A 24,913-nucleotide genomic window follows, 5' to 3' on the forward strand; every position below is an offset into this window, starting at 1 on the left:
CAGGAAACTGGCAATTCCAGTTGCTGACAAGGGTCTTCCCTTAGCACAAGTGTGTCAGACCTCCACACCCTCCCAAGCACCTACACATCCCTCCATCCCCGTCTTTCTCCCGCTGTAACTCAGCCAGGCACCTGTCCGCAGCACTGACCCGCAGGTCAAAATGTGCCTTCCACCAAGGCCTTGCCCTGCATCCCCGGAGATCAATGAAAAGATGTGGCAAAGTCCTTAATATGTTACCTTTCATTTAAAAGAAAGCCTCTAAATCCACAATACTTTAAAGCCAGATGAATGACTGTGGTTGGCAAATGCTCTGAGGCCTTCCTCACCTTTCTATTGGCCCACCTGAGCGCCAGCCCTGGGTGAAAGCAGACAGGAAAAAGCAGGAGAGGGGGAAATGAGTGAGTGAACAGAAGCCGATAATTGCTTTGGGTGCCACAGACCATCCAAACCAGACATACTTTACAATTGTACTGTCACCTCAGGGTTCCTGGGTGGCTCAGCTGGTTGAGCACCTGACTTCAGCTCAGGTCATGATCTCACAGCTCCTGAGTTCGATCCCCATGTCAGGCTCTGTGCTGGCAGCTCAGAGTCTGGAGCCTGCTTCAGATTGTGTCTCCCTCTCTCTGCCCCTCCCCTGTTCGTGCTCTAAGAATAAGTAAACATTGAAAAATTTTTTTAATTAAAAAAAATAAATAAAATTGTATTTTCACCTTAAACAAGAATGTTGTTTTGTATTAAAAGTAGGCAAATTTCCCAGTAGAGACAGAAACCAGACAATGGTTCCAGGAGGTTTGGGTGAAGGGAGGGAACTGCCCTTTGCCAACACCAGGAACCTGAGGGAACTTTCTAGGGTGACGCAAAATCCCTATATCAGATTGTGATGGGGTAATAAGATTGCGTACTCATCCAACTGTACCCTTAAACCAGGTCAATTTTACTGCAGTTAAAGTACACCTTAATAAGCCTAACTTTAAAATACACAAATGTTTGGGGCGCCTGGGTGGCGCAGTCGGTTAAGCGTCCGACTTCAGCCAGGTCACGATCTCGCGGTCCGTGAGTTCGAGCCCCGCGTCAGGCTCTGGGCTGATGGCTCAGAGCCTGGAGCCTGTTTCCGATTCTGTGTCTCCCTCTCTCTCTGCCCCTCCCCCGTTCATGCTCTGTCTCTCTCTGTCCCAAAAACAAATAAACGTTGAAAAAAAAAAAAATTTAAAATACACAAATGTTTAATTCCCAAAGTCCCCCAGTGAAACAAAGCAAAAATATAAAATCTAAAGCCAAACACTGTTCCCTGTTCACCCTAGAAGCCACCTCTACTCATTACTTACAGAAAGCTCACATAAAGAAACTCAGAGCCCATTCCCACCCCACACCTGCTCCCCCCAGCAATGCAAAGGGCCCACTCAGGACACAAGAGAGGATGCGTGTACTGTGAAAATCTTTTATTACTGTCTCTTGTGACAAAATAACATTTTATACAAATAAGTCACCTAGTTTACTTTGGACACAAAGACAATACAAACTGGAATGAGGATCTTGGGTGAAGGGGAAAGAGGAGGAAGGACAGATCAGGTCATTGATGTTTCTTATATTCTGTGAAAAATAGATTTACAGGGGAAAAAAAATAGACTTTCACAACCTCAATGACTTTACATGATCCTTTGTAAAACAAGGGTAAATCCGCCTCCACCAGACCCCTCTTGTGGCGAAGATGTTCTGTAACATGGAATGTAAGTGATGATTTGACGACCAGGCTCTCACACTGGGAACGGCAGCACCTCTGCACAGGAACCCCTTGCCCCATGCCCTGGCAAGGAAATCTATGCTGGGATTCTGGGGGCAGGCTGTCTCCAGTCCCCAAACCTCACTGACATCGTGGTGACAATAGCCACCAAAAGAAAGTGACTTGACAGAGAAAAAAGAGTGCCCTGGGAGTCTACAGGGGTGGCAGGACACTAAGGCAAGACTCACCTAATTCATCCAGTCCACATAGCCTATGAAATCCATTCCAGAAATGAATGTCCCTTGAAGGCATTCCCCTTGAAGATTCCCCGTCACTGCCATTTCAAGAATCGCTGGTCTACAGTTAGCCCCAGCTTCCCTGAATCACTGGCCCTCTCTGAGAATCAGATGGCCCAAGGGCCGTAGGTGTCTTCAGGGAGTCTGCATGCCCCTGAAAACTGCTTTCTCTGCAAGAGATCTCCGAGCCAACATACCAGGACGGGGAAGCCTACGTTAGCCCACAGCTACTTTAAGTTGTTATTTCTTCCGCGTACTCTTTAGGACAGAATGAAATCAACAGGGATCTTCTTTGGAGAAGCAAGAAGGGCATCTTAGCCCAAAGGCTCCACAGGAAAAGAGAGATAGTCTTCCTGGAGATTCCAAGGCAGAGGAACAGGAGCAAGACAGGAGAGGAAGAGGTGCAGGCGTCAGGCCCCGTGGCAACAGACGGGCCCGGCGGTCTGCTGGAATGTATTCCTCCGGGAGCTGCCGCTCAGATACCAGCTCTGAACAGAAGGCAGGGTCTCCCCGTGCAGGTCGTTTTCCCCCTCCAATGGTATGATTACCCCCAAGACAAGTGCTATCAACAGTCCAGATAACTTAATAACATGGCCTCCTGATTCAACTCCTGATTGCTTCAGCTACTTTCAGAGAAAATATGACTTCCAATTCTCTCCCCAGTTCAGGAAAAAAACTTGAATTTGAAACTCACCCTGGTTAACACCCCAGGGTGGTTAACTCTGATTTCCTGAGTAATGAGACATACGAATCCAGACTCCCAGGTACAGAATACCAGACAGACCTTCTGGAGCAGAAGACGGCATATCCCTGTCCTGGTGGGCACAGACTGAGCACATGGCCTCAAAACCGTCCCCAGTGAGACTAAGGCAAGCCAGTGGGGAGGAGAATACAGCACTATTCAGGCCAGAATGCCTGCCTCCTCTGCCCTCCAGGCAAAGGCTAACACTGCATATAAGAGACAGCCCACGAGTCCACAAGACATGATCTATCCTGGGACACGTTTCCAAGACATACTCAACTGAGCAGAGCTCTGGAAGCTCCAAAAACCACATCCTAGATACTAAGTGAATATCAAATAGTAGAAAATCTCCTGATTAGGCCGCTGTCACATAGAGAAGGGGCGATTCTCAAGCTCAATATGCACACACAAATATGCTAGAGGAGAAACCGAAGGTAAGGAAGCAGTGCTGATGTCTGTCCACAGAGGAGGAGGGAAGGAGGCCAATGCAGCTTTCCCCAGCAGCATGTGGGACAGAGCCACACATAAGGCACCTAGATTTGTAGTGGACTCCGGTTCTAAGATTCACCCGGCCTGGCGATGAGTAAGCCGTCTGCAGGGTGCCTGGTCTCTTCCCTCCTCAGCGGTTGGACCCAGTGCCAACACACACAAGTAAGGGTTTTCTCAGTGAGAAAGCTGCCAGCACCTGGCACAGCCCAGATTCTGGCCTGGCACAGAGCACTACTAGGCCAAGGTTCAAGGCCACTCACGCTCTAGAATCCAAACAGGGAGAGACACTGGTCAGTGAATGCACAGGGGCTTTCTGTGGCAAAGCGCTGGCCCTTCCATCCTGGGCCCCGCATGGCTTTTGTCCCAAGCATCTTGGGAGACTGCTCTCCATCAGTTACTATGATGCTTCACAATGACTATCACCACATACTTGGGCCCTTCCTACTGCTACCTTTCTATCGATGCAAAATCCTGGCCACAACAACAATCTTATCAGAGGGTCAGCTAAAGCCACCCACAGTCAGACAACCATACGGAACTGAGGTGGCAAGAGTCTATCCAGTAAGGGCCTGAGGACAAACATAACCCACAAGGATGTGCAAGGAAGGTTTTTTGAGAGCACCCTTTGAGAGCCACCTCAGGCTAGTTCATCCTTTCCAAACAACCAAAAGAACTCCAACTAGCAGTATGAAGGATCAGAATATGCATTAGAGGTCTGACCTGCCAGGATGGTTCCAGAAACTACTTCAGTAGAAAGGCAGACAGGAAAATCCTCCTAAATAAGAAATCTACAGAGTTTCAGACGCAAATCCCCATCAAAGCCAATCCTGCAGGCTCTCCTGTGTTGAAAAATCAAATCCTTCCTTTAAGTAGCTGTTGGTCCGTAACTATATCCAGTCCCAACACGAGCCAGATTAGCCCCAGGAACCTGATTAATACTATCAGAAGTCTAACCACACATCACATATGCTGGGAACACCACTGACATCTTATAAAACCTCTCCGAAAGAAGCCTAGAAATAAAAAAATGAAACAAAAAACACAAAATACGAGGCCTGATGTGGCCTCAAGAGATCCTACTGCTCCGAGAGCAAACACTGCCACATTCTATTTCAGGAGATACTCAAAAGTCAGGAGGCAGGACACGCAGAGCAAGCTCGTCTTTCCTCCAAAGCGGGAACAGAAGGCACTGCCAGGCTGAAACCTTGTCGTATCCCCGGGAGGGCTGGCGGAGGATCCTGGAAGTCAGACAGAGAAGCAGGCCTCTCCACAACATGGACTTTTTGGCAGCCCTGCCGGCCGCTGGTGCCTCCACTCCTGGCACCCACACACACCCCCTTTTTTTCCAGTTGCTTTCGAACTACGCTCAAACTGAGGTCAGACCGTGCCACCGGCAATATTGCAAGTGAGAGGGCGAGCTGCCTGGAAGAGACCCACCGTTCAGCTTCTCACAGCACCCAGGAACCTATGGAAAAGCCGCTGACTGGCAAGCCGGCTGGCCAGAGCCTCCTTACCCTGACACAGCTGTGCCCGTAGCGGCCCGGGCTCATCAGCACAACCAGCAGGCAGCTATGACTACGTGAAAATAAATTTTCTTTTTTCTCTGGATTCCAGTAGCCTTACCCTAATCCTTCACATTACTATAATACGTCTGCAACCTAAGGGGTAGGGGAAAAGGGAAGAAAAAGTACTGGGGAAGAAAACACAGCACTGCTTGGCACCTCTCTTGGAGCACAGGAAACCACCACCCCAGCCTTGGCCTCCTGGGACCAGGTTCCAGATGTGTGTTGACGAACAGCAGGTTCAACCACCTCCATGTGCCAGGACCTCGGGCCACAGCAAAGCACCTCCCCGTCCACTCCCACAGCGGTCACTGGCCTCCATTATAGGCATAATCGGCCTTGTTGTGCATTATCAGCTTGTTGTCAACAAAGTAGAAGCTGTCAGAACGGGTCTCATAGGGATTTTCAATCATCAGACGAACTGCAGGTCAGAGAAAGGGAAAAAGCAAAGACTTACGTGTGAGTCTGCCCCACAGAATTGGTGGGGGAAAACTTAGTATCCCCTCTAGGGGCACCTGGGTGGCTCAGCTGATAAGCATCAGACTTCAGCTCAGGTCATGACCTCACAGTTTGTGAGTTCGAGCCCTGTTCAAGCCCTGCATCAGGTTCTCTGCCGTCAGCACAAAGCCCATTTTGAATCCTCTGTTCCCCCCATCTTTGCCCCTTCCGCACTCTCTCCCCCTTCCCCACTCTCTCTCAAAAAAAAAAAAAAAAAAAAAATTAAAAAAAAAAACCTCTTTAAAAATTAAAATTAGTGCCCCCTCTAAAATTCATAGACCAGCCCTCCAGAACATGTGCGTATACTGTTAGAATAACGAGGTCAGAACAGAGGGGGCCAGGCTTAGAGAGCTGGAGAGAACCAAAGAGGCCCCCAACTTAAACATGATACCCACTTCAACACAAGGATGCAATCCTCTCTCTGACATGGCACTCCTTGAGCATCTCGAGCCTGGACTCGTACTCGGAACCCCAGGAAAACAGGATTACCCTTTGCCGAACATGGACTACTGCACATTGTTTATTCAGTACTTCTGGTCTGTTCCCCACCTCTAGACATTCTGGTCCAAATTCCAAAAGCTGTGCCTCACTGTGCCCACTTCCCATGGGCACTCCTGACAACCAAAGGAATCCTAGGTATACATGAGTGAGGGGTGACAAAGGGCAAGGAGCCTTTTCCGGGGATGGCTCAGGGTATTAACTCGCAAAAGATTCAGCAAAAGGTCTGCTTGTCTTGGGATCCAGATTTAAATCTCATTTGTCCAGGCAGCTGCCCAGGCCTCTTTAACCATTCTGGAAAGTCAAGATAATTAACAGTCACTGCCTCTGATCAGTTCTGAGTTAACGATCACAAGCTATTTTGGTTCCTCTGGAGGAAACACTCTCGTTTACCACAGGTCTCAAAAGATGAAACTGACTGTTGAAAGTCCTTTGGACCCACCGAGGCCAAAGTTACTTGGTTCATATCCAGAATATTGACCTCCACACTCTTTTAGCTTATGTGTTTTCAAGAAGAAAAGTTCTACCACCTTGGGTAAAAACTTGTACTACTATGCATAATCTTTCCTTGCAAGTATCTACATATCCTGGCACAGCTTGGGGAGCGGGTTTAAAACCAGGACCAGATGCTGTCATAAACAGCCCACCCCAGGCAGCAATCCTCATTTTACCTAAAAGCAGCACTGCCATGTGAGTGAAGAACATTCTGGCTTTCAGAATACAACAATTTTTTTTTTTTTTTTTTTTTGGACAGAGAGAGACAGAGCATGAACGGGGGAGGGGCAGAGAGAGAGGGAGACACAGAATCGGAAACAGGCTCCAGGCTCTGAGCCATCAGCCCAGAGCCCGACGCGGGGCTCGAACTCACGGACCGCGAGATCGTGACCTGGCTGAAGTCGGACGCTTAACCGACTGCGCCACCCAGGCGCCCCTCAGAATACAACAATTTTAAGGACATGGGATTCTGAGAAAACCAGTCAGTATATGCAGATCCTTCCCTACAACTCAGCCAAACCCCCACACTATTCACAGGCTCCCGCTCATATTCTCAATGTTCTGGAGCCATTTTCCCTGGTTACTAACAGATAATGCCAGCCTGAGAGAGCTCCACCAGAGTCATGGGAACTGATAAAGGCTGCTCTTCCCCTGTCCACCTCTTCCCCTGCCTCGGCTCCTCCCTCTGGTGCCTCCCCAGCTTTTCTTCCACAGGACTACAGGATTACTCTTCCTAAGACGTGACTTCCATCCGGCCATTCCTTCTGTCCCAAACCCTATAAGAGCTCCCTATTTCCTGTGGCTCTATTCTGACAGTTTATCTACGCAACCTCTACTTGCAGGGAATGGGAAAGACGAGGCCCCCAGACCTCTGATTCTATTGAGTCCCCAGCTTAGCTTCTCCCTCTAAGGAGAAAGGGGAGGGCAAAGAAGGAGCGCCGAGCAGAAGCCAATGACTAGCACACAGTGGAAAAGCAAGCCTAACGGAGGCTCGGAGAGGCGCTCTGGCTAACCCTAGTCCCAGAAATCATCATGGCCCTCTCTTCCTCTTCCTCAGTCACCCCCTTTCCCTGCAGCAGGCACCCAAAGCAGATGGCCTGCATTATTAAAACCTCTGATGCTCCCATACAGGCAGAATTTGAAACCCTAGACAGGAGCACTAGGAAATGAGAAGCCTGAGGTCAAATGCCCGGAGAGGCATCATGTCACTACCTCCCTCCTCTGCCAGATGAGGGTGTTGGACCAGATAGACTCCAAAGTTTGTTCCTTCTAGTCCTAAGAATTTAGGACGGGGAAGAAGTCAGGGGATACATACTGACATCCTCAGAAAGCTGGGGAAACTCATAGATATGTTCACAAGTGTTTCTACTGCTGGGGATGCAGAAGCCGAAATCAAAGTCAAAGTTTTTCAGCAAGCGTTCCCGGAAATAGTGCCGCTCGATCATCCGGAAGTTTGACACAGGTTTGTCTCCCACTGTGAACTCCACTCTGCAAAATAAATCTCTGTGAGCCCTACTTTGCCTCCTCCCTTCTTTAAAGCCAACCCAGAACCCAACCGAGAACACTCTTTGTGGACAAACGAGTGTTCTCCCTCCAGAAATACTGGTACTCACGTAGCCCCGACTGTGCGGAGGCGGAGAAATGCCGGTGTGAACTGATAGCGGACAAAACGTCCAGCGCTGATATCCACATCTCCACCTTCCTCCTCCTCCTCCTCCTCCTCTTGGTCTGAAAGAGCACAAGGAATCCTGAGCGTACTGTCTCAGCGCCACCAAACAACACAATCAATTAACAGCACTAACACCAACGGCAGGATGGCTGATATTTACTGGGCACTTGCTACATAGCAGGCCCTGCGCTGATCATTTCACAGAATCCTCCCAACCCTGTGGAGAGTCATCATTATCTCCATCTTATAGATAAGGATGCAGAAGCCCAGAGTGGTTAAGCAGCAAGTTCAAATTTCCCCAAACAGTACACGGAGGGAACAGGGATTTGAACTCAGGTCCATCTGACTTGAAGCTTGTTCTTATAAACATTAAGCTATTTACCTTTTATGTAGTTGAGCGGCTTGGGCCGTATCCTAAGAGTGAAGCTTGAAACACAGGCTGGGTACTAGGTCCCTGGCATGGTCTATATTATACATAGTTATCAGGTCGCAGTGCTAGCTGCTAACCAAAAGAACGTGCCTACGAAGGTTGAAAATAGGCAAAAGGCGAGTTCAGAGAACACAAAACTTTCTGACAGGCAGCAAAGACAAGCTCCAAGACATAATCTTGTCATTTAAATGGAAGACATGGGCCTACAGCCTTGTAACGCCTATCCCAGGCCATGCCAAATCAGACACTGACAACCTGGGAAACAGTGAGGTAGGTAAGCAATGAGCCAACATGCTGGACCTGACTGAGGGTGAGTCTAGTCCATTCCTGAGCCCAGGAAATGGAAGTTTTGTAAAATGAATCAGAGAACCATTTTAACATTTATTTATTTTTGGGACAGAGAGAGACAGAGCATGAACGGGGGAGGGGCAGAGAGAGAGGGAGACACAGAATCGGAAACAGGCTCCAGGCTCTGAGCCATCAGCCCAGAGCCCGACGCGGGGCTCGAACTCACGGACCGCGAGATCGTGACCTGGCTGAAGTCGGACGCTTAACCGACTGCGCCACCCAGGCGCCCCCAGAGAACCATTTTAATGTGAACAAGGAGATAGTTCCCACTAGTAGCCATCCAGTATCCCACAAAAAAATTTTCTCCAGGTATTGGCTGAATGTGGGTGCAACTTCTGTCTTTTTTAACCCCAAACATCCCTCTGCCTATCACAAGCCCAAGAGCAAATGGGGAACCAGACGGAGCAGGCGTTCAGAGCCAGAGACTCTAGAGCCCTCACTCCAACAATGTGATTCAGAGAGAATCAGACCAAATCTCAGGGATTCAAACTCATCAGAACAAGTGTAGTAGGAGGGTACTGATTCAGTGTGAGCATATTCTAAGTGAATCAAGATCCTTACAGGTAAAGACTGGAGAAGTTGAAAATCAAGGTGTCTTTTTTTTTTTATAAATTTTTTTTTTCTTAACATTTATTTATTTTTGAGACAGTGAGAGACAGAGCATGAACAGGGGAGGATCAGAGAGAGAGAGGGAGACAGTGAGTGACACTCTCACAGAGAGTGAGAGCCTGTGAAACAGGCTCCAGGCTCTGAGCTGTCAGCACAGAGCCCGACGCGGGGCTCGAACTCACGGACCGTGAGATCATGACCTGAGCCGAAGTTGGACACTCAACCAACTGAGCCACCCAGGTGCCCCAAAAATCAAGGTGTCTTTACAAGTTCTATAGCCTCCCTGTTTGAGACAGTTCAGTTTTGTACTGAAATGACTACTCTGGGCCCACCCTAGTCCAAGTCCACACATCTGAAATGGCCATGGAGTCCTCAAAACATCCAAAGTACTGGGACATTTCGCATAGGGACGTGAATACCACAGACCCAGGAGGCTGCCTGGCCCTGATCCTCCCAATGCCAGCTAAGTATCCACAAGCTGGAGCCTTCAGGTGCCTTGGTCAGCACTAGATTATGAGACCATGAAGGATGCCAGGTGGGGTGAGAAGACCAGGGCTCTAGCCTTGCCTGTGCAATGAACCTGAGCCGAGACCTTCTCAGGAAAGCCCTTCGACCTGTCTGGGCTACTAACACCTGCCTTACCAAATTTACAGGCTCTTCCTGAGTAGCAAATCATATGAGAAGAGTTTTGCAAAAAGAATTCTTGATTCAGACCTCAGTGGATACTGCAGTCATCTGTGCTGGTGTTCCAGTAACTAACTCCAGGGGGTGCTCCATCTCCAGTGACGAGCTCCAAAGACTTTGATGTGGCCTGGCTAGCCAGAGAGGAACCACCCTGGAGCTGCGTGCACTACAATACAGGAAGCATCTATTCAAGGCTAATTTAAGGGATCCCAAGTAGATGAGTTCATAGGTCTGGGCTTTCTGTTCCTCCAGAAAATGGTGGAGATTAACATCCAAACTAGGCCTTACAAGAAAATAGAAGGCACTGTTGAAAGGAAAGCGAGCAAGAAGACAGGTGAGCCTGGAATGGGACCCCCCAGCATGACCCTTCCAGTGTCCCCAGGACACACGGCTCAGGTGAGCTTTCTTCATTGTACTTTTAATTCCAAGGCTTCCTTTCCTAAACAGAGGCAACATGGTAAGAAGAATGAGCACAGGACCGTGGGAAAGTCACTTGGAAATTCTGAGACTCAGTTTCCTTATCTGGAAAATGGGAGTAATAGCTCCTCACAGAGACGTGAGGATCACATGACCTGACGTAAACAGAAACATGTGGGACACAGCGCCCAGCACAGAGCAGATACTCGGCAAACATCAGCCTCTTAGCGCAGTTGCAAACCAGGGCACCTGGCAGCCCAAGCTTCAGGATGAGGCAAGGAAGTGGACACGCTGGAGTCCACGCCACAGGATGCAATGGTACACACAAATTCGAGCCTCAAGGACCTTTTGAAGTGACTGCTACAGTACTGAGGCCTACCTGAAACACAAGGTTTGGCAATCTCAAAAAGCACCGTCCCTGTCTCCAAATCTCGAATTTTGAAGCGGGTGAAATCAATACTGTAGATGTTATCTTCAGGCTTACATAAATAATCTGAAATGAGAGACAGAGAGAGAGAGAGACACCAATGCTGTTAAATAATCATCCAAAACTACCATTCATTTCTTCCTCAAGTTTTGAAGCAAACTCAGGTTTTTTTCTTACACAACTCACTTAAAATACACTCAAAAACTTCCCCTTACGTTAAAAGCAAATGTTGCAGGAAGAGAATAAGGGGATCAAAGAAAGAAAAAAAGAGCATGGATTTGGTTTGCATGAAAGATTATCGTAACACTTTAAGAAACAGGGATAGTATAAGGGGATTCCTTTGGAAACCCCTTGAATATCACAACAGGACAGAATTTTTTTTAGAAATCCATTTAAAAACATTCATGCTAATCTAATGGCTAATATACTTGTTTGCCAGCCATTAGTATCACAAAGCAGAGAGCAGCAAACTTTTTCTGCAAAGGGACAGATCATAAATAATTTAGACTCTGGGGCCACACTGTCTCTATCACAACCACTCAACTCTTGTCACTGTAGCGCAAAAGCAGCCACAGACAACACACAAATGAATGAGCATAGCTGTAGTCCAATAAAAGTATTTACAGATACTGAAATACGAATTGCATGGAACCATGTGGGGCAAGATTTATCCCCCTCCCCCGCCGAACTATTTAAAACTGTAAAAACCATTCTCAGCTTGTGGGCTGTACCAAATCAGGCAGTGGGCCACATCTACACAGGTGACAGGACAGACTGGCTGGTAAGGGTACTGGGCCAAAGTAACGTGGAACCTCTGACAACCTGAGCAGCTGGTCAATACAGTACTGATCAGAGAAAACTTTGCTGATTTCTTTCTACGATGACTCCTGACCGCATGATGGCAAACTGAAGAGCTCCTGAGTACTTCCTAAATCTGAAAAAGACTGAAGAAGGTTCTGCACCTTTAGAGGGTACTCCATACACAACTGAACGGAACAGGCTAACAAAATCCAGAGGTCACCAAGCTCTGACCTGTGGCTTTCTCCAGTAGGCTGCTGACATGAATTTGAGCCACAGCACCAATCCCAAGCCCCTACACAGGACCTCTGCCCACCAAGAACACTGCTTAGGGCTAGGCATTACAACGGCCTGATTCCCCCTTGGTATGAGGAGAGAGTAGGAGGTTAGAAGGCTCAGGTGATGAGCACTTCTATACATTCAGGGCCCCGAATGAAAACTGGGTCAGAACTGAAGAGCAAGACCTACTAAAGATATACTCAGGCATGCAATGGACAGGCCCGACCCAAACAGTGATGGCAAATGGGGACATGGAAATATCCAGAATCAGGTTAAACCTCTTAAGAGATGGGAATTCCTTTTCATACTGGCTGGACCAAGGCCCACCGCCTGAACTCCCATCCCCACATCACTGGAGCTGCCACCAGCTCCCTGAGTACACCCGAGCGGCCCCAGGCTGACAGCTAAAGCCGTTCAGCAGAGGACACTGTGGCAGCCTTAGGTCCGTGGCAGGAGTGTGGGTGCTGCAGGGTTAGAAGTGTGGAGGGCAGCAGGGTCTAACAAGGTGACTGCAAACTCTGGGGAAGAAATAGCAAGACAAAGGGCATCAGGTCAGGGCTCGGCTTGGAAGAGAACAGAGAAAGGAAGGAGAACCAGGACAGGGGGGTGGGCAATATGTTTCTTCCCACCCGTACCTACATCCATGAAAAGGTGTAGTAGAATGGTTGCAGGACACATTCTCAATTCACTAGAACACGTGTCAAGAGCAGGAGTCACATTTTGGATCGTGTACATAAACTGAAACTTTATCAACACACTTTTTAATGTGACTGTTTAAAATCTGCATGAAATGCCACTGTTTGAGGAAGGAAGAACGCCCCTGCACACAAAGGGACAAGGCTTGGGACCAAAAGAGGTAGGGCGGTCAAGCCAGGCTGGAGAGGGGGGCTGTCAGGAGCGGGGTGCAGAAAAGCGGAGGAAGAAAGTAGGGGTCTGGGCAGGCAGACGCTGCAGAAGCTGGAATGGGGCAGGCTGAGGGAGCCTGGCTCGGCAGGAACTTCACTGATACCTGTGGGTCTTCCAGGATGAGGGGGCAGCAGTCCCACTTACCAGGGTCAAGAGGATCCAGTTAAGCTTAAGGGGGGGCTCCCTACCCACACAGATCCAGCTGAGGAGAACGGCCGGCCTGGAGGCCCAGCTGCGGCCGGCCCAGGAGAAGCCTGGTGTGGCTGGACGCAGGGGAACGCAGTCAAGCTCAAAGAGAACCCCTTCCCAACCTAGGCTAGTTGAGGGTGGGAGGCGCAGAGCTCGCCCGGCGGAGTGGCCGGCGGCGCGGCCTGGACGACCGAGGGGGCCACAGGGTGGACCCCCGGGCCGGTCAGGCGGCGAGCGGCCGGCTCCGCTGAAGGCGACAAGGGGCCCGGGGCCCAGCGCGAGGGCAGGGCGCGGCCGAGCGGGCACTCACTCTCGGTGACCCGGCTGAGGCGCAGGACGTGCTCGGGCCGGATGGTGTCCAGAGCCAGCAGCTCCTGCTCCGTGACCGCCGCCCCGATGCCGTCCTCTGTCGCGTGGGGGGGCGCCTGCCGCCGCGCCTTGAGTCGGTTCAGGACACCGCCGCCTGCCTTCTTCTTCTCCTCTTTGCCGGCCACCAGCGCCCCCGGCCCAGCCGCTGACCCCGCGGCCGCAGCCTTCGGGTTCGACCCGCTCATCGCTCCGCCGCCAAGATGGCCGCCGCCTCCGCAGCGCCGTAACTATGGAGAGCGGGGGCGGGGCCCGGGGTGGCACCTGGGGAGGGGTGGGGCGGGGGCGGGGGCGGGGGCGGGGGCGGGGGGCGGGGCCTGCGGGTCAGCGGCCGGCTGCAGTCTCGCCTGCTTGGGCCCAGCCAGGTGGTAAGCCACAAGGGTGGCTGGGGTGCCAACCCCCCAGACTCTCCATCAGGTCCCCAAAGTCACCTCACCTCAAATGTCTTTAAAATATTTCATACAGGCAAATGACTTTCTGTCATATAAACTGTAGACAAGGCATCTTGAGAGAGTTTTTTAATCTGTAGCACAGAAGTTAAAAGTGCTTGCCTTGCAAAAGCACCTTTCCAGATTACAGTTTCTAAATCCTACTGTGCCAGGCTTTGGGCTCGACCTTGTGCTAGACTACAGGGAATGTAAGAATATGAATGAGGACTGGGATTGGGTCCACCTTATTCACTATTGTATTCTGGCAGTCCAGCTAATGCCTGACACAGTAGGTGCTCAATAATGAGTGAGTGAGTGAAGGAATGCTCCACTATGAAGGAGCTTCCCCTTTGCTGGGACAGACTGTGAAATACATAATTCATTATGTGGCCCTTCCTCTTGACCAACCCAGTAAGTATGAATGAACTCAAAGAGGAGCCAGATGGCCGACTGCTCTAAAAAGAGGTAGAGAGCAAAGATGCTACCGGAACACACAGGAGTGGTCTGGCCAATCGGGAAGAGGCTTCACAGAGGCAACATCTGCACTGAGCCCTGGAAGTTAACCATGACTTCGCCAATTGGAAGAGGTGGGTCAGGGGGTTGAGTGGGTGAAGGGTGGGTTGAGGCCATTCTCTCACACCCCAGGTTGGCTCCTTTCTCTAGGGATTCTGGATCAACACGCTTCTGTGTCGGAGGCCTGGGCCTACAACTGATGTAGTGTGTCTGCTAAGTGTGGTATCACATCTCACCCAGACTTAGGCCAGAGTGAAACTCCACCTTTCTCCCCATAGTCAGCCTCAATACTTAATTTATGCCAGGCTTTGCTGTGTCCTTCTCACCTTATGTAAGGGGCTTGGGAGGGGCTGACAGACCTAGCCTCGTTCCTGGACAAAATCCAAACCTTACTACACCCCAGCTGCCCAGCCTGATGGAACAGTATGTGGCCAAGTTCCTATCTAAAAACTGTCCTGTCTTTGAGAGATTACCACGGTGGCATTTACCAAACCGTTCAGGAAAATTTTAATAGATGTGTACAAAGAATTAAAGTCCTTCCCTTTGCAAACAACTCTTTTAAAACCACTCAGCAGTGAGTGGTTACTGAAGAATTTCCAGAACTTTTAATATGCTACTTAATTGTGAATCACCAGGAGGGAGGCTCAGAATGCAGCCATTTCCCACTCACTTGCTCACTGAACCTTTGTTCTCAGAGTTCTCAAGAATAGTTACCTGGATCCCCCACTTTTCTCTTTCTAGGGATGGTAACAAATGTATTACCCCTTTTATGCACAGAGTTGTTTAGTGCAAAGATGTTTACCACAGGACCATTTGCAACGTTGAAAAATTACAATAAATTACAGTTGCATCCATTCAAGTTATGCAGCTGTTAAAAAGAATGAGATCCCAGGCCCCTGGGTGGCTGATCTGTTAAGCATCTGACTCTTGATTTCAGCTCAGGTCATGATCTCACGGTTTGTGAGTTCCAGCCCCCACATCAGGCTCTCTGTTGTCAGCACATAGACTTGCTCAAGTGTGCTCGGGCATGTGTGCTCTCTCTCAAAAATAAACGTTAAATAAAAAAAAAACCTTAAAAAAAAAAAAAAAGAATGAGATCCATCTATATGTACCAGTATAGAGAGAGCTTAAAGACATATTGGGGGGTAGGAGGAGACAGGGGGGACAAGGCACAGAATCCCATTTGTTTAAAATAAAAAGGACATGAAAAACAAAAGGGGGGGGGGGCACACCTGGCTGGCTCAATTGGTTAAGCATGGACTCTTGATTTTGGCTCAGGTCATGATCTCACAGTTCATGGGTTCCAGCCCCTTCACAGGCTCTGTGCTGATATCACAGAGCCTGCTTGGGCTTCTCTGTCCTTCACCCCCTGGCGCTTGCGTGCTCATGCTCTCTCTCCCAAAATAATAAACTTAAAAAAAAGAAAGTAAAAATAAATAAAATAAAAAGGACATGAATATATGGATCTGCATTTGTAACTGCAAAGGAAGAGATCTTGAGATACACTAAAGTGTTAAGCGTAGTTCCCTCGGGGGAGGAGACAGTATTAGGAGGAACGAACTAAAAAGAGAATATAGTCACTTTTGACATGAGAGCTACTTATGCACTATTTTGTCACCAGCATACGATCATGGGTTGCTTATATATTTAAAAAATATACATCTTAGGATCTTTGTCCGGAAGGAAAACGTTAAACCAAAGTAGCCTTATCTTCTCTTAAAATTTAAAAGCAACTTCACATGTGATCACTTTTTCCTGTTCAAAAGAAAATTAAATAAAAACTCCTACACAGGGAGCTGGAGCTGGGGCCTATACTCTCTCCTATACTCTCTCGGGTCACTACCTATGAACCTTTGTTCATACACACACACACACACATACATATACATACATGGAAGGAGTAGGAAGAATAAGGGCTATAAACTCCAATCTGTCGCTACTTCTCTTCACCAATCTTTCTAAGGCGTATCAAAAGGCTTTTTTAAAAAGTGTTTTTTGAAAAGTACATAAACTAACACCATGTTTGGAGAAAAGAGGACAACACAGAGCTACTGGATTAGCAAGTTTTATTCCAAGGTTTCCCTGGGCTAGATGCGGGAAGGCCAGCATGGACAGGCCAGACTCTTTCACCCCAGCTCTGAGCTCTGCAAGTCCCTCTCCTGGTTGTTTTCCTTGCTGTGAGAGGTGTGACAGTGGCTATTTTCCAGGGCAGTCCCAGGGTAGCCAGGCAGTCTGACTCAAACCAGGCCAGGCAGGTGGGGCCTGGTGCTGGTGCAACCAAGGTAAGCAAGACATCAGAGGGCTTTTTCTGCAAAGACTGGGAACTTCAGTCCTCCTTCCTACTCCCTCCTAAAGGTGGCATGCATCGAATTGGCGGGTCAAAGCTGGGACTGCAGGCACGCCTTGTGGTCTGGGACTGAGAACTGGTAACTTCCCTAGTAGCCAAGTCACCATCTCCCTGGCTGAGGGCTGTTTTTACAAAGCAAGAATTTATATTTATATCCCACCTGTTTCCAAAAGGGATTTCTCGCATATTCCCAAGTCATACAGCACAAGCTTGGTGAGTGAAAACTCATGGAGCCTTGTGGAGGGCAGTACTTCCAAATTTTTAAATGCATATAATGTTTGACCCAATAATTCCCTAATGGATTCTGAAGAAACATGTGCACATGTGCAGAGTAAATCTGTGTAGGGGCACCTGGGTGGCTCAATCAGTTAACCGTCTGACTTCCACTCAAGTCAGAATCTCACCGCTTGTGAGTTCGAGCCCCACATCGGGCTCTGTGCACAGACAGTTTGAGCCTGGAGCCTGCTTCGGATCCTGTGTCTCCCTCTCTCTCTGCCCCTCCCCGCTCATACTCTGTCTCTGTCTCAAAAATAAACATTAAAAAAAAATTCTGTATCAATATGTGTATATGTATATATGTGTATATATATAAATATATGTACATATAAAATACGTATAAAAGGAAAGATATCCACCAGACCATCACCTATATTCTCCTCTAGGGATTAGATGAGTAGGTATGAGAATGAGAAGTTTTCAGATTTTGCATCCATATAACTTTAAATTAAAAAAATGCTCATGTATTTCCTGTATCACTACATCTTAAAGAGTTACTTTCTTTTTCAGAAAAGGAATGATATAATAAACCTCCATTTAACCATCACCCAGCATCATCAGTTACCTTCATTTAATTGTTTTTTGTTTTGTTTTGTTTTTTAAAGAACAGCACATCATGGCATTAAGAGCATGAGTGTGTGGTTAGTCCCACTCCTCACTCTGTCACTTACCAGCTATGTGACTTCGGGCAGGTCATCTATCCCCTCTGAGCCTTTGTTTCCTCCTTTATAAGTCAAGCTAGTCACACATCTTCCCTGGATGTAGTGAAGAGACCAAAACCAGCAACGAAAGCACGATGCTGGTACCAGGGGGCGTGAATCGTGAGTGGTCACGATGCCAATATATTTCAGCGGCCTTTCTCCAGGACCCCTCAGCAGAGGGCAGGCACACCAGATGGGGAGAAGAGGTGGAGCTGGATGGGAGAGCATGGTGACTGAAGAGAGCTGAGGGGAAATGAGCTGGGGACCAGGCTTGAGGAAGCCACACATGGATTCCAGTGGCAGCGGCAAGGAGACCCAGGACAGCAAGTCTTAGCACAAGGCCAAGCCAAAAGAGCAAGTGGGGTTATTTTTTACTAACATATAAGTGGGTGGCAACAAACAAAACTAAGACTCTAGGGCCAGAGTCCTGCAGTGAGGTGCCTACCACCTCAGGCTGTCAGAGAACAGAGGCAATCCCACTGCAGAACCTTCCTGCTCCACGTCCTCTCTGCCTTGACCCCTCACCACTGCTAATAGCAACGAGCTTTCCAGTAAATGTGGAGAAAACTCCTCTCTCTTCCTCTATTCGGGATGGAGGGGGGGTGGGGTACTAAGTATGGAGAAAGGTCCGACACACCGGCTCCAGCCAACCGGGAGCCTGATTTCCTTCGCGAGATTAAGATCTGGACCCAAGGAGCGGTTTCACCCAACCCCCAGCACTTGGCCCAAGATCTTCTGTCAGTTTTCCTCCCTGCAACTCCCTAGAGCAAGGCTTCTTCAGGTCTCTTCCCCCATTTGGCAGCTCGCGGAAAGCTACTTGAAATAGTAACAGCTAGGTCTGAATTAGTAAAGAACTCCAGTTATGGGTGGGCTCGAGCTAAGAAAGAGGCTCTGTGGGCCTCCTGGTTTATTTGGGCCCTGAGAACAGACGCCATCAACACTGGCCTCATTCTTGGAGCTGAGCAATGAATTCTGCCCTTTAAGGGATAACTGAGGGAAGTAGGCCAAACTCTCCTGGTACCAGCAGCCTCCATTCTTGCTGGAGAAATACAGCAGGTAGGTTCTGGAGTCTGGAGCCAGTCACATAGCATGGTGGGGAAAGGAAAGGTAATCGGAGTAATAGAGAGTAATGATGAGCCAGAATCCTGGTGTAAAGTCCTAGCTCCGTCTAGGCTGGCTCTATGGCCTTGGGCAAGTCACTTCACCTATGTAAGGCTAATACCAACTGTTTTGTTGAAGATCAAACAGAAATAACTTCTGTAAAAGTGCTTGGCATTGTGCCTCATCCATTTCAAGGGCTCCATTAAGGGATATCCACAATTATCCTCATAGCTTAGAGAGAACAGGGGCTTTGCAGGCAGATAGACTGAATTTGAAACCTGGCTTCACTGTTTACTGACTAGCCTGGGGTAAATTAAGTTTTTTGAGTTTCATGCTCCTCAGCTGTGAACAAGGTAGATTCATTACAGGGGAAAAAAATCCTTCCTGCTCTTTCTGCATATACATCCTTCCCAATGTATACTCGACACTGACAACACACCTGAAAAGGAGAAAGCAGAGAAAATCGTCCCAGGGCTCGGTCTGTCCACAGGCTGTCATGGAAGCTGAGGGAAAGATGTGCATTGGGAGGGAGAGTCGAGTCATGGCCTGGCATTCCAGTGAAAGTGGAAACAAAACAAAACAACTGTTTATTTTTCCTTGAATGCACTGCTGGCTGAAATGGCCAGGCAGTTTTACAGAACTTCATTCTCTTAACCAAACATCCCGGCGAAAACAAAAGCAAGAGACACGAGGCTAAAATGGACAAAAGCCGCTGGTCTTGTCCCAGGAGAGCCCTTTGCAGCTAAGTGAGCCCCCATGTCTCCCTTTTCCCACCCAATCACTTCACCTCTTCGCAATCAAGTTCAAACTCAATCTCAACAGTGTCACTGCAAATTGTTTATTAAAACACAAAGCAATGGACAGTGAAAAACATCCTGATTTTTTTACTTTTTGGTGGGAGTAGGATGGGGCATGTAAGGGGTAGGGACAGATGGAGACAGCCCAGAAGGAAAGACAGCTCTATCCACCCCCCACTGCTTTCCCGGGCCAGCCAGGTTCAAAGCCCCTCGATCACATCTCACTGTGCTGCTGTAAATGCATGTTGTGGCTACAGTTTGTTTTGCCGCGGCAGGGAGAGGATGGGAATCTAGGAGCTACCAGGCCTACTAAGAACTTGCCACTCTTCTCCAGTACTTGGTATAGAACAGAGCAGCCAGGCCCAATGGGGGGGGGGGGGGGAGGGAGGCAGGGGTGGTTTCCTGACAAGCCAGGTTAGGCCAATAATTGTTGAAGAGGCTGCTCTGAGCTCAGAATGGGCAGCTGGTCCTAGTGTGTGAGAACATGGTGGAAGGAGGATCCAAAGAGGGAACTAATCCAGGGTCAAATTTCTTTTCATTCCCTGGATCGTAACACGCCAGGGAAGAGGAGTCAAGAACGCCTCATTCCTGGTTTTGCCGTAAAGACTCTCCCTGCCAATTCTCCCCTCCCACCTGGCAACTCGGCTCTCCTTTCCTGACAGTTGTCCTTTCAAAGGACGGAAAGCACACTTCAGTTTGTTGTTGTTTTCCCTCATACTGAAATAAAGCACTGAAGCTCAAAATAGAGGTGAGAACGAAGTTCTGCTTCTCCTGGTGCTGTGTGCCCCCACCTCACAAGACTGCCTGGATGTGAGAGGTGCCAGGGCCCTCCCTGCCAACTTAACAGGACTACTGTTTCCCTGGCTGCCGGCACAATCCTGGCGCCTTGTCTTTATGATCCTGGAGGGGGTGGGGGGTGGGAGGGGACTGTCCCAAGAGATCCATCCTGCTCTTTTTCTGCCAGTCCAGCCAGTCCCCAAATTATCTGCTCTTATCAAAACGATTTGGCAGCCGAAGGCAGGCCACCCAAAAGGCAGCTGGGGAAGGACAAACTAGATCGGCAGCAAGCCACCCACGTACGAAGAAGAAATCCGCCCTAGCTGGGCAGCTGACCCACTGATGCCAATCTGGTCTCGTAATAAAATGAGGAAATCTAGCCCTCTTGCCCCAGAAGAGGTCTAAATACAGAAAGAGTCCTAGCTCGGACAGAACGGGAGAAATTACTCTGATCTCTCTGAAGCTTGAACATTAAGGCTTCTTTGCAATATTTTTAGAGCTCTTTGATCCCTAATTATATCTTTCCATAGAAGAGAAGCAGACTTCTAAGATTTCTGAACAGATCCCGGGTGTTTCTGGTTCTGCTTCCGCACTATCACTGAGCCTTACCCCAGGCTCCTTTCCCCCAGGGCCACAGCAGAAGGAGGCCCGAGCATCTCCTCCTCCTCCCCTTGTTTTGAACAGGAGCATCTGTTACTCTCTCACTTTGGAAAGTTCACCTGCTCTCCTAGGTCCTTTGGAGAGGCATAGAGGACAATATTACATGTTGCCACTTGATGCCATTAAGGCTCCTCGAGGCAAGAAGACACTTGAATTAGGTTAGAGCCGGCCAGCAAAGGGGAGGGGGAGAAAGGGATGGGGAAGCAGCCCCACGGCAGGGACTGTAAGACCCCTGCCCAGACCTGAATCTAAAGGGAATGCCCACCCTGGCTCAGAGCAGGAGAGGAAAAGGCACTGTGCTGACCGGGGTGGGTCCTGCCCCAATCTCCAGGGAGGATAGAGAACCCGTGGACTCTTTCCCTGGTCTTCCCAAGGTGAGCCAATTTCTAGAGAAAGGAGTATATGTGCTAGGAAAGGGAAAATACTACTGCTGTTTTCCGAAGTTCAACTGAGATTCTAGAAGCCATGGCCAGGTCTTCCCAGGAGAAAGTAGAAGCAGGATAAGAAGGAAGAGAAATTCCTTAAAACAGAAGCTTCTCTAAAAAGATAAAGAAGTCAAAACACAATTCCAAAACCAGATTAGTTTCCAGACACAGAAAGGGGCAGGTAAACTTAACTTGAACTTCACCCCATCTCTTCAAAGCCTAAATGACCTCTAATGTGCTCTCCCAATTTCAGGCCAGTATCTCTTAGGCAAACAGTGGAAAAAAGAGAAAAGGTTACATTCTCAAACCAGCCGGTAATGACCCTACAGGCCCTGTGCCGCCCCCACCCCCACCACCCGGGAGTCTAACACCACTGACACTCGAAGATAACCATTTTTCAAGTCACCAGAATTCAAGATATCCACTGAGCAGCTTCTCCTCCATAGTGGAGATGTTACAGAAATATGGATCTGGTTTAGGGGACATGAGTCCCACAGATTATTTCCTGGCAGGATGTTTCAGTCAGCAAGAGTGAAACCCAAAAAGGCCAGCTGGCCCCTGACCCAAATCAGAGCTACACTGAAGACTCTCAGTCTATCCCCAGCAGAACATCTTAATGTGGTCCACCCAGAAACTGAACCGAAGCCACATTCCTGGCAAAAGGAGTTTCATCTTGGCCGTCTGCTCTTGGCTTTGGCCAGCTGGGCTCAGGGAGATCTAAAAACCTAGGACAGTGCATGGATCCAGTAGACGAGTCCAGGCCTCCCCTTCCCCAGAGCTAAGCGGCATCCCTCATCACCTCCCCAACCCCAGATAGACTCCCTACAGCGTAGCTGCCTGGTCCTAGCACTAGCTCAAAATACAGGCAGGAGAACAAACAGTGCAAAAAGCAAACGACGAACAGAGTAATTTGTGACGTACACAATACAAAAATAAAAATAAAGAGTGCCCCACCCCACCCCTTTAACCTAAACTTCATGTACCTATATCATCTTGAAGGAGCACCCCCCCTGCCTCCCCGAACAAAAAAAAAAAAAGCTTTCAAGTTCAGCATCATGGGCCAGCTATGACCAGCCCCGGGCAGCTGTTAGCTGGGTGGACTTGGCTCCAGGGGACTCTACCCCAGCCCCCCACCATACTTCTTCCTGTTTCCTCACTTCTCCTTTAGTTTTTGTGAGCCATAGAAAGATGTTCCTTCCTTTCGGACACAAGCAGAGGAAAATGCCCATCCCTATCCCTGGGCTCAGGGGAAAGGAGTGAGCTTGGAAACAGGGGTGGGCTTGGAAGCAAAGCTGCTTGGCTTACAGTACCGTTAGGAAATGGCCCCAGGAGCCAGGGTTTCCTTCTGAGACTCTGAGTCACTGAAGGGATGGGTTGAGGTGAGTAGGCGGGACCCCTCCTTCCTCAAAGACCCAGGCAAACTAACAAACAAGGCAAAATGGAGGCAGCGAGTCCTCCTTCCTCCTCTTGTCTACTCCATTGACAGTGGCCTACAGCTTTGAGGAGATCTGATGGAAGGGGAACCAAAGCCACTGTCAGAAGCCCAATTAGTCAGGACGTCCATTGCCCTGGGCAAAGGGTGCCCCGGATCAAGGCTACAGGATGCCATCCTTCAAAGCAGGGAGCTTTGTGAAGCACTCCAGGAAGTGTTCCTCTTATTGCGGCCTCAGGCCACAGTCATCCAGATGCCTGACTCAATCCCCTACTACTGAGGCCTAAGTCACAGCTAAAATAAAGGGCTCCCACTCTCAAAGGACTAAATGCTGGCCCAGAGTAACTCATTAAGAGCCAAAACCCAGGCCATGAGCCCAAGAGCTACTTACTTTGTCACACAAGCAATTCAAATGCGTGGAGCTCTTCAAACACATTAAAAAAAAAAAAAAAAAAAAAGACAAAATTAAACACATTCTAAAAAGATCAGCCTGGTCTGAGATTCTATGCTGCTCTAGCCCAAGCGGAAGCTAACCCTGCTGCTTTCCATCCACAAAACTCTGTGTAGCTTGGTTGGGTCCTCCCTCATTGTTGCTCTAACTGGGAAAAGAATAACAGTGACCAGAAAGAAAGGCAACAGGGAACCTTCATTTCCTGTACAAGTTTTTCCAGGGAATTGAAGACAGCCACTTGATGCTAAGGCTGGCTTCAGAGCTGCCAGGACTATGGCTGACTAGAAATCTTTCAGCTCCGTCACACCAAGAACCCAACTGCAGCTCAGACAGGGAAATGAAAGGAAAGGCGTAGACTGCTAGGATCGGGAAGAGGCGCCAGTGGGCCAGATATAGACAATGAGTCTAATTTCTTGGGGCAGCTCTAGGCATAAACCAAAACTGGTTGACTTGTGACACAGAAGGACACGGGAATAAATGAACATCAGATACTAGATAGACACTCTAAACAGTGGTCAGTCACTTAGTAGGGCTCAAGTCTCTGAGGTGGCTCTTAAGTTATGCTAACATAAGCCTTTTCTAATCCAAAGACCAGAAAAGACTTTTAAGGTCAAGTGTTCTGTTGCTGCAGGCTGGAAAGCATCCCTGTCCCCTGGCAGCAAGACCCTACAAAGGGGCCAGTAAAAGAACTGCTGGGTCAGGTCCTCCTGGCTGCTGGCTCAGAGATCCAGGGAGGGAGGTACCAACAAGGTGAGGTGGTAGAGGATAAGACATTCAAGCAGAGGGAACCCCAAATCCCCAGGTCGCCTTCCCTTCTTGGCAATAACTTAGCGGGATGATTGAGAGAGAGAGAAGAGATTTCAAATGGGCCAGATTAAAGGGGGAAAAAATGAGAAGAAATCAAAGTCCCCAACAGGCACTGAAATCAAAATGATTTGTTGTGGTAACAAGTCAGAGGCAACTTGAGGACCTGACATAAACTAATCGTCTTGGATACCAGACAGTCCTCTAACTGGCATATGTCAGGGAGACAAGCAATGACAAAGCGCAAACACTTAAGGTGGAACCATCACTGGGCTGAAACCAGAAAGGCTTCCAAGCAAGGAAGTATCTAATTTTCTTTTCTTTTTTTTTTTTTAATCCCCCTTCTGTTTTCGTCTTTATCATACAAATTATACACCTTCACACATACACAAAGCACACACACTTTCAATCCCAGGACATCTGAAAACTTATCTGGACATAACTTCAGAACATACCCAACTCCCAGCGCTGGTCTTCTCAGGTAATAAGATGACATTTCCCTGCTGTTAATTTCTAACCTAAAAAAAGGAACCACGTCTGCTCTGGGTTCAGAGTCCTTTCCACTAGGTGTGCAGATGGGGCTCCTTGAACATGGAGGATCTGCTTCACCTTAAGTACCCTGGAGAGGAAAGAGACGGCTGGGGCCAGCCACAAAGAGAGCACGAGGACTGAAGCAGGGCTGGGACCAGTGGTGGATAAGGGCTGCTCTCTACCCACTCTGCCTCTTTTTTTCTCCTTTAATTTTTGTGTGTGGTTTTGTTTGTTTGTTTGTCTGTTAA

The 24,913-nt window shown here is 48.7% G+C and overlaps 1 protein-coding gene across 1 annotated transcript; it reads right to left on the minus strand.

Moving 5' to 3' along the window:
• Positions 1-1,424: 1,424 nt before the first annotated feature.
• On the minus strand, positions 1,425-13,629 carry UNC119B (unc-119 lipid binding chaperone B). Its single transcript, XM_030335677.1, has 5 exons — positions 13,367-13,629; positions 10,837-10,950; positions 7,914-8,028; positions 7,616-7,788; positions 1,425-5,230 (listed from the first exon to the last, which is right to left on the minus strand). The coding sequence occupies exons 1-5, from the start codon at positions 13,608-13,610 to the stop codon at positions 5,118-5,120; spliced, it is 759 nt and encodes a 252-aa protein (XP_030191537.1). The 5' UTR covers positions 13,611-13,629; the 3' UTR covers positions 1,425-5,117.
• Between the last annotated feature and the right edge of the window lie 11,284 nt (positions 13,630-24,913).

The sequence above is a fragment of the Lynx canadensis genome, chromosome D3, assembly GCF_007474595.2.
Source record: "Lynx canadensis isolate LIC74 chromosome D3, mLynCan4.pri.v2, whole genome shotgun sequence".
In the NCBI taxonomy this organism is placed as follows: domain Eukaryota; kingdom Metazoa; phylum Chordata; class Mammalia; order Carnivora; family Felidae; genus Lynx; species Lynx canadensis.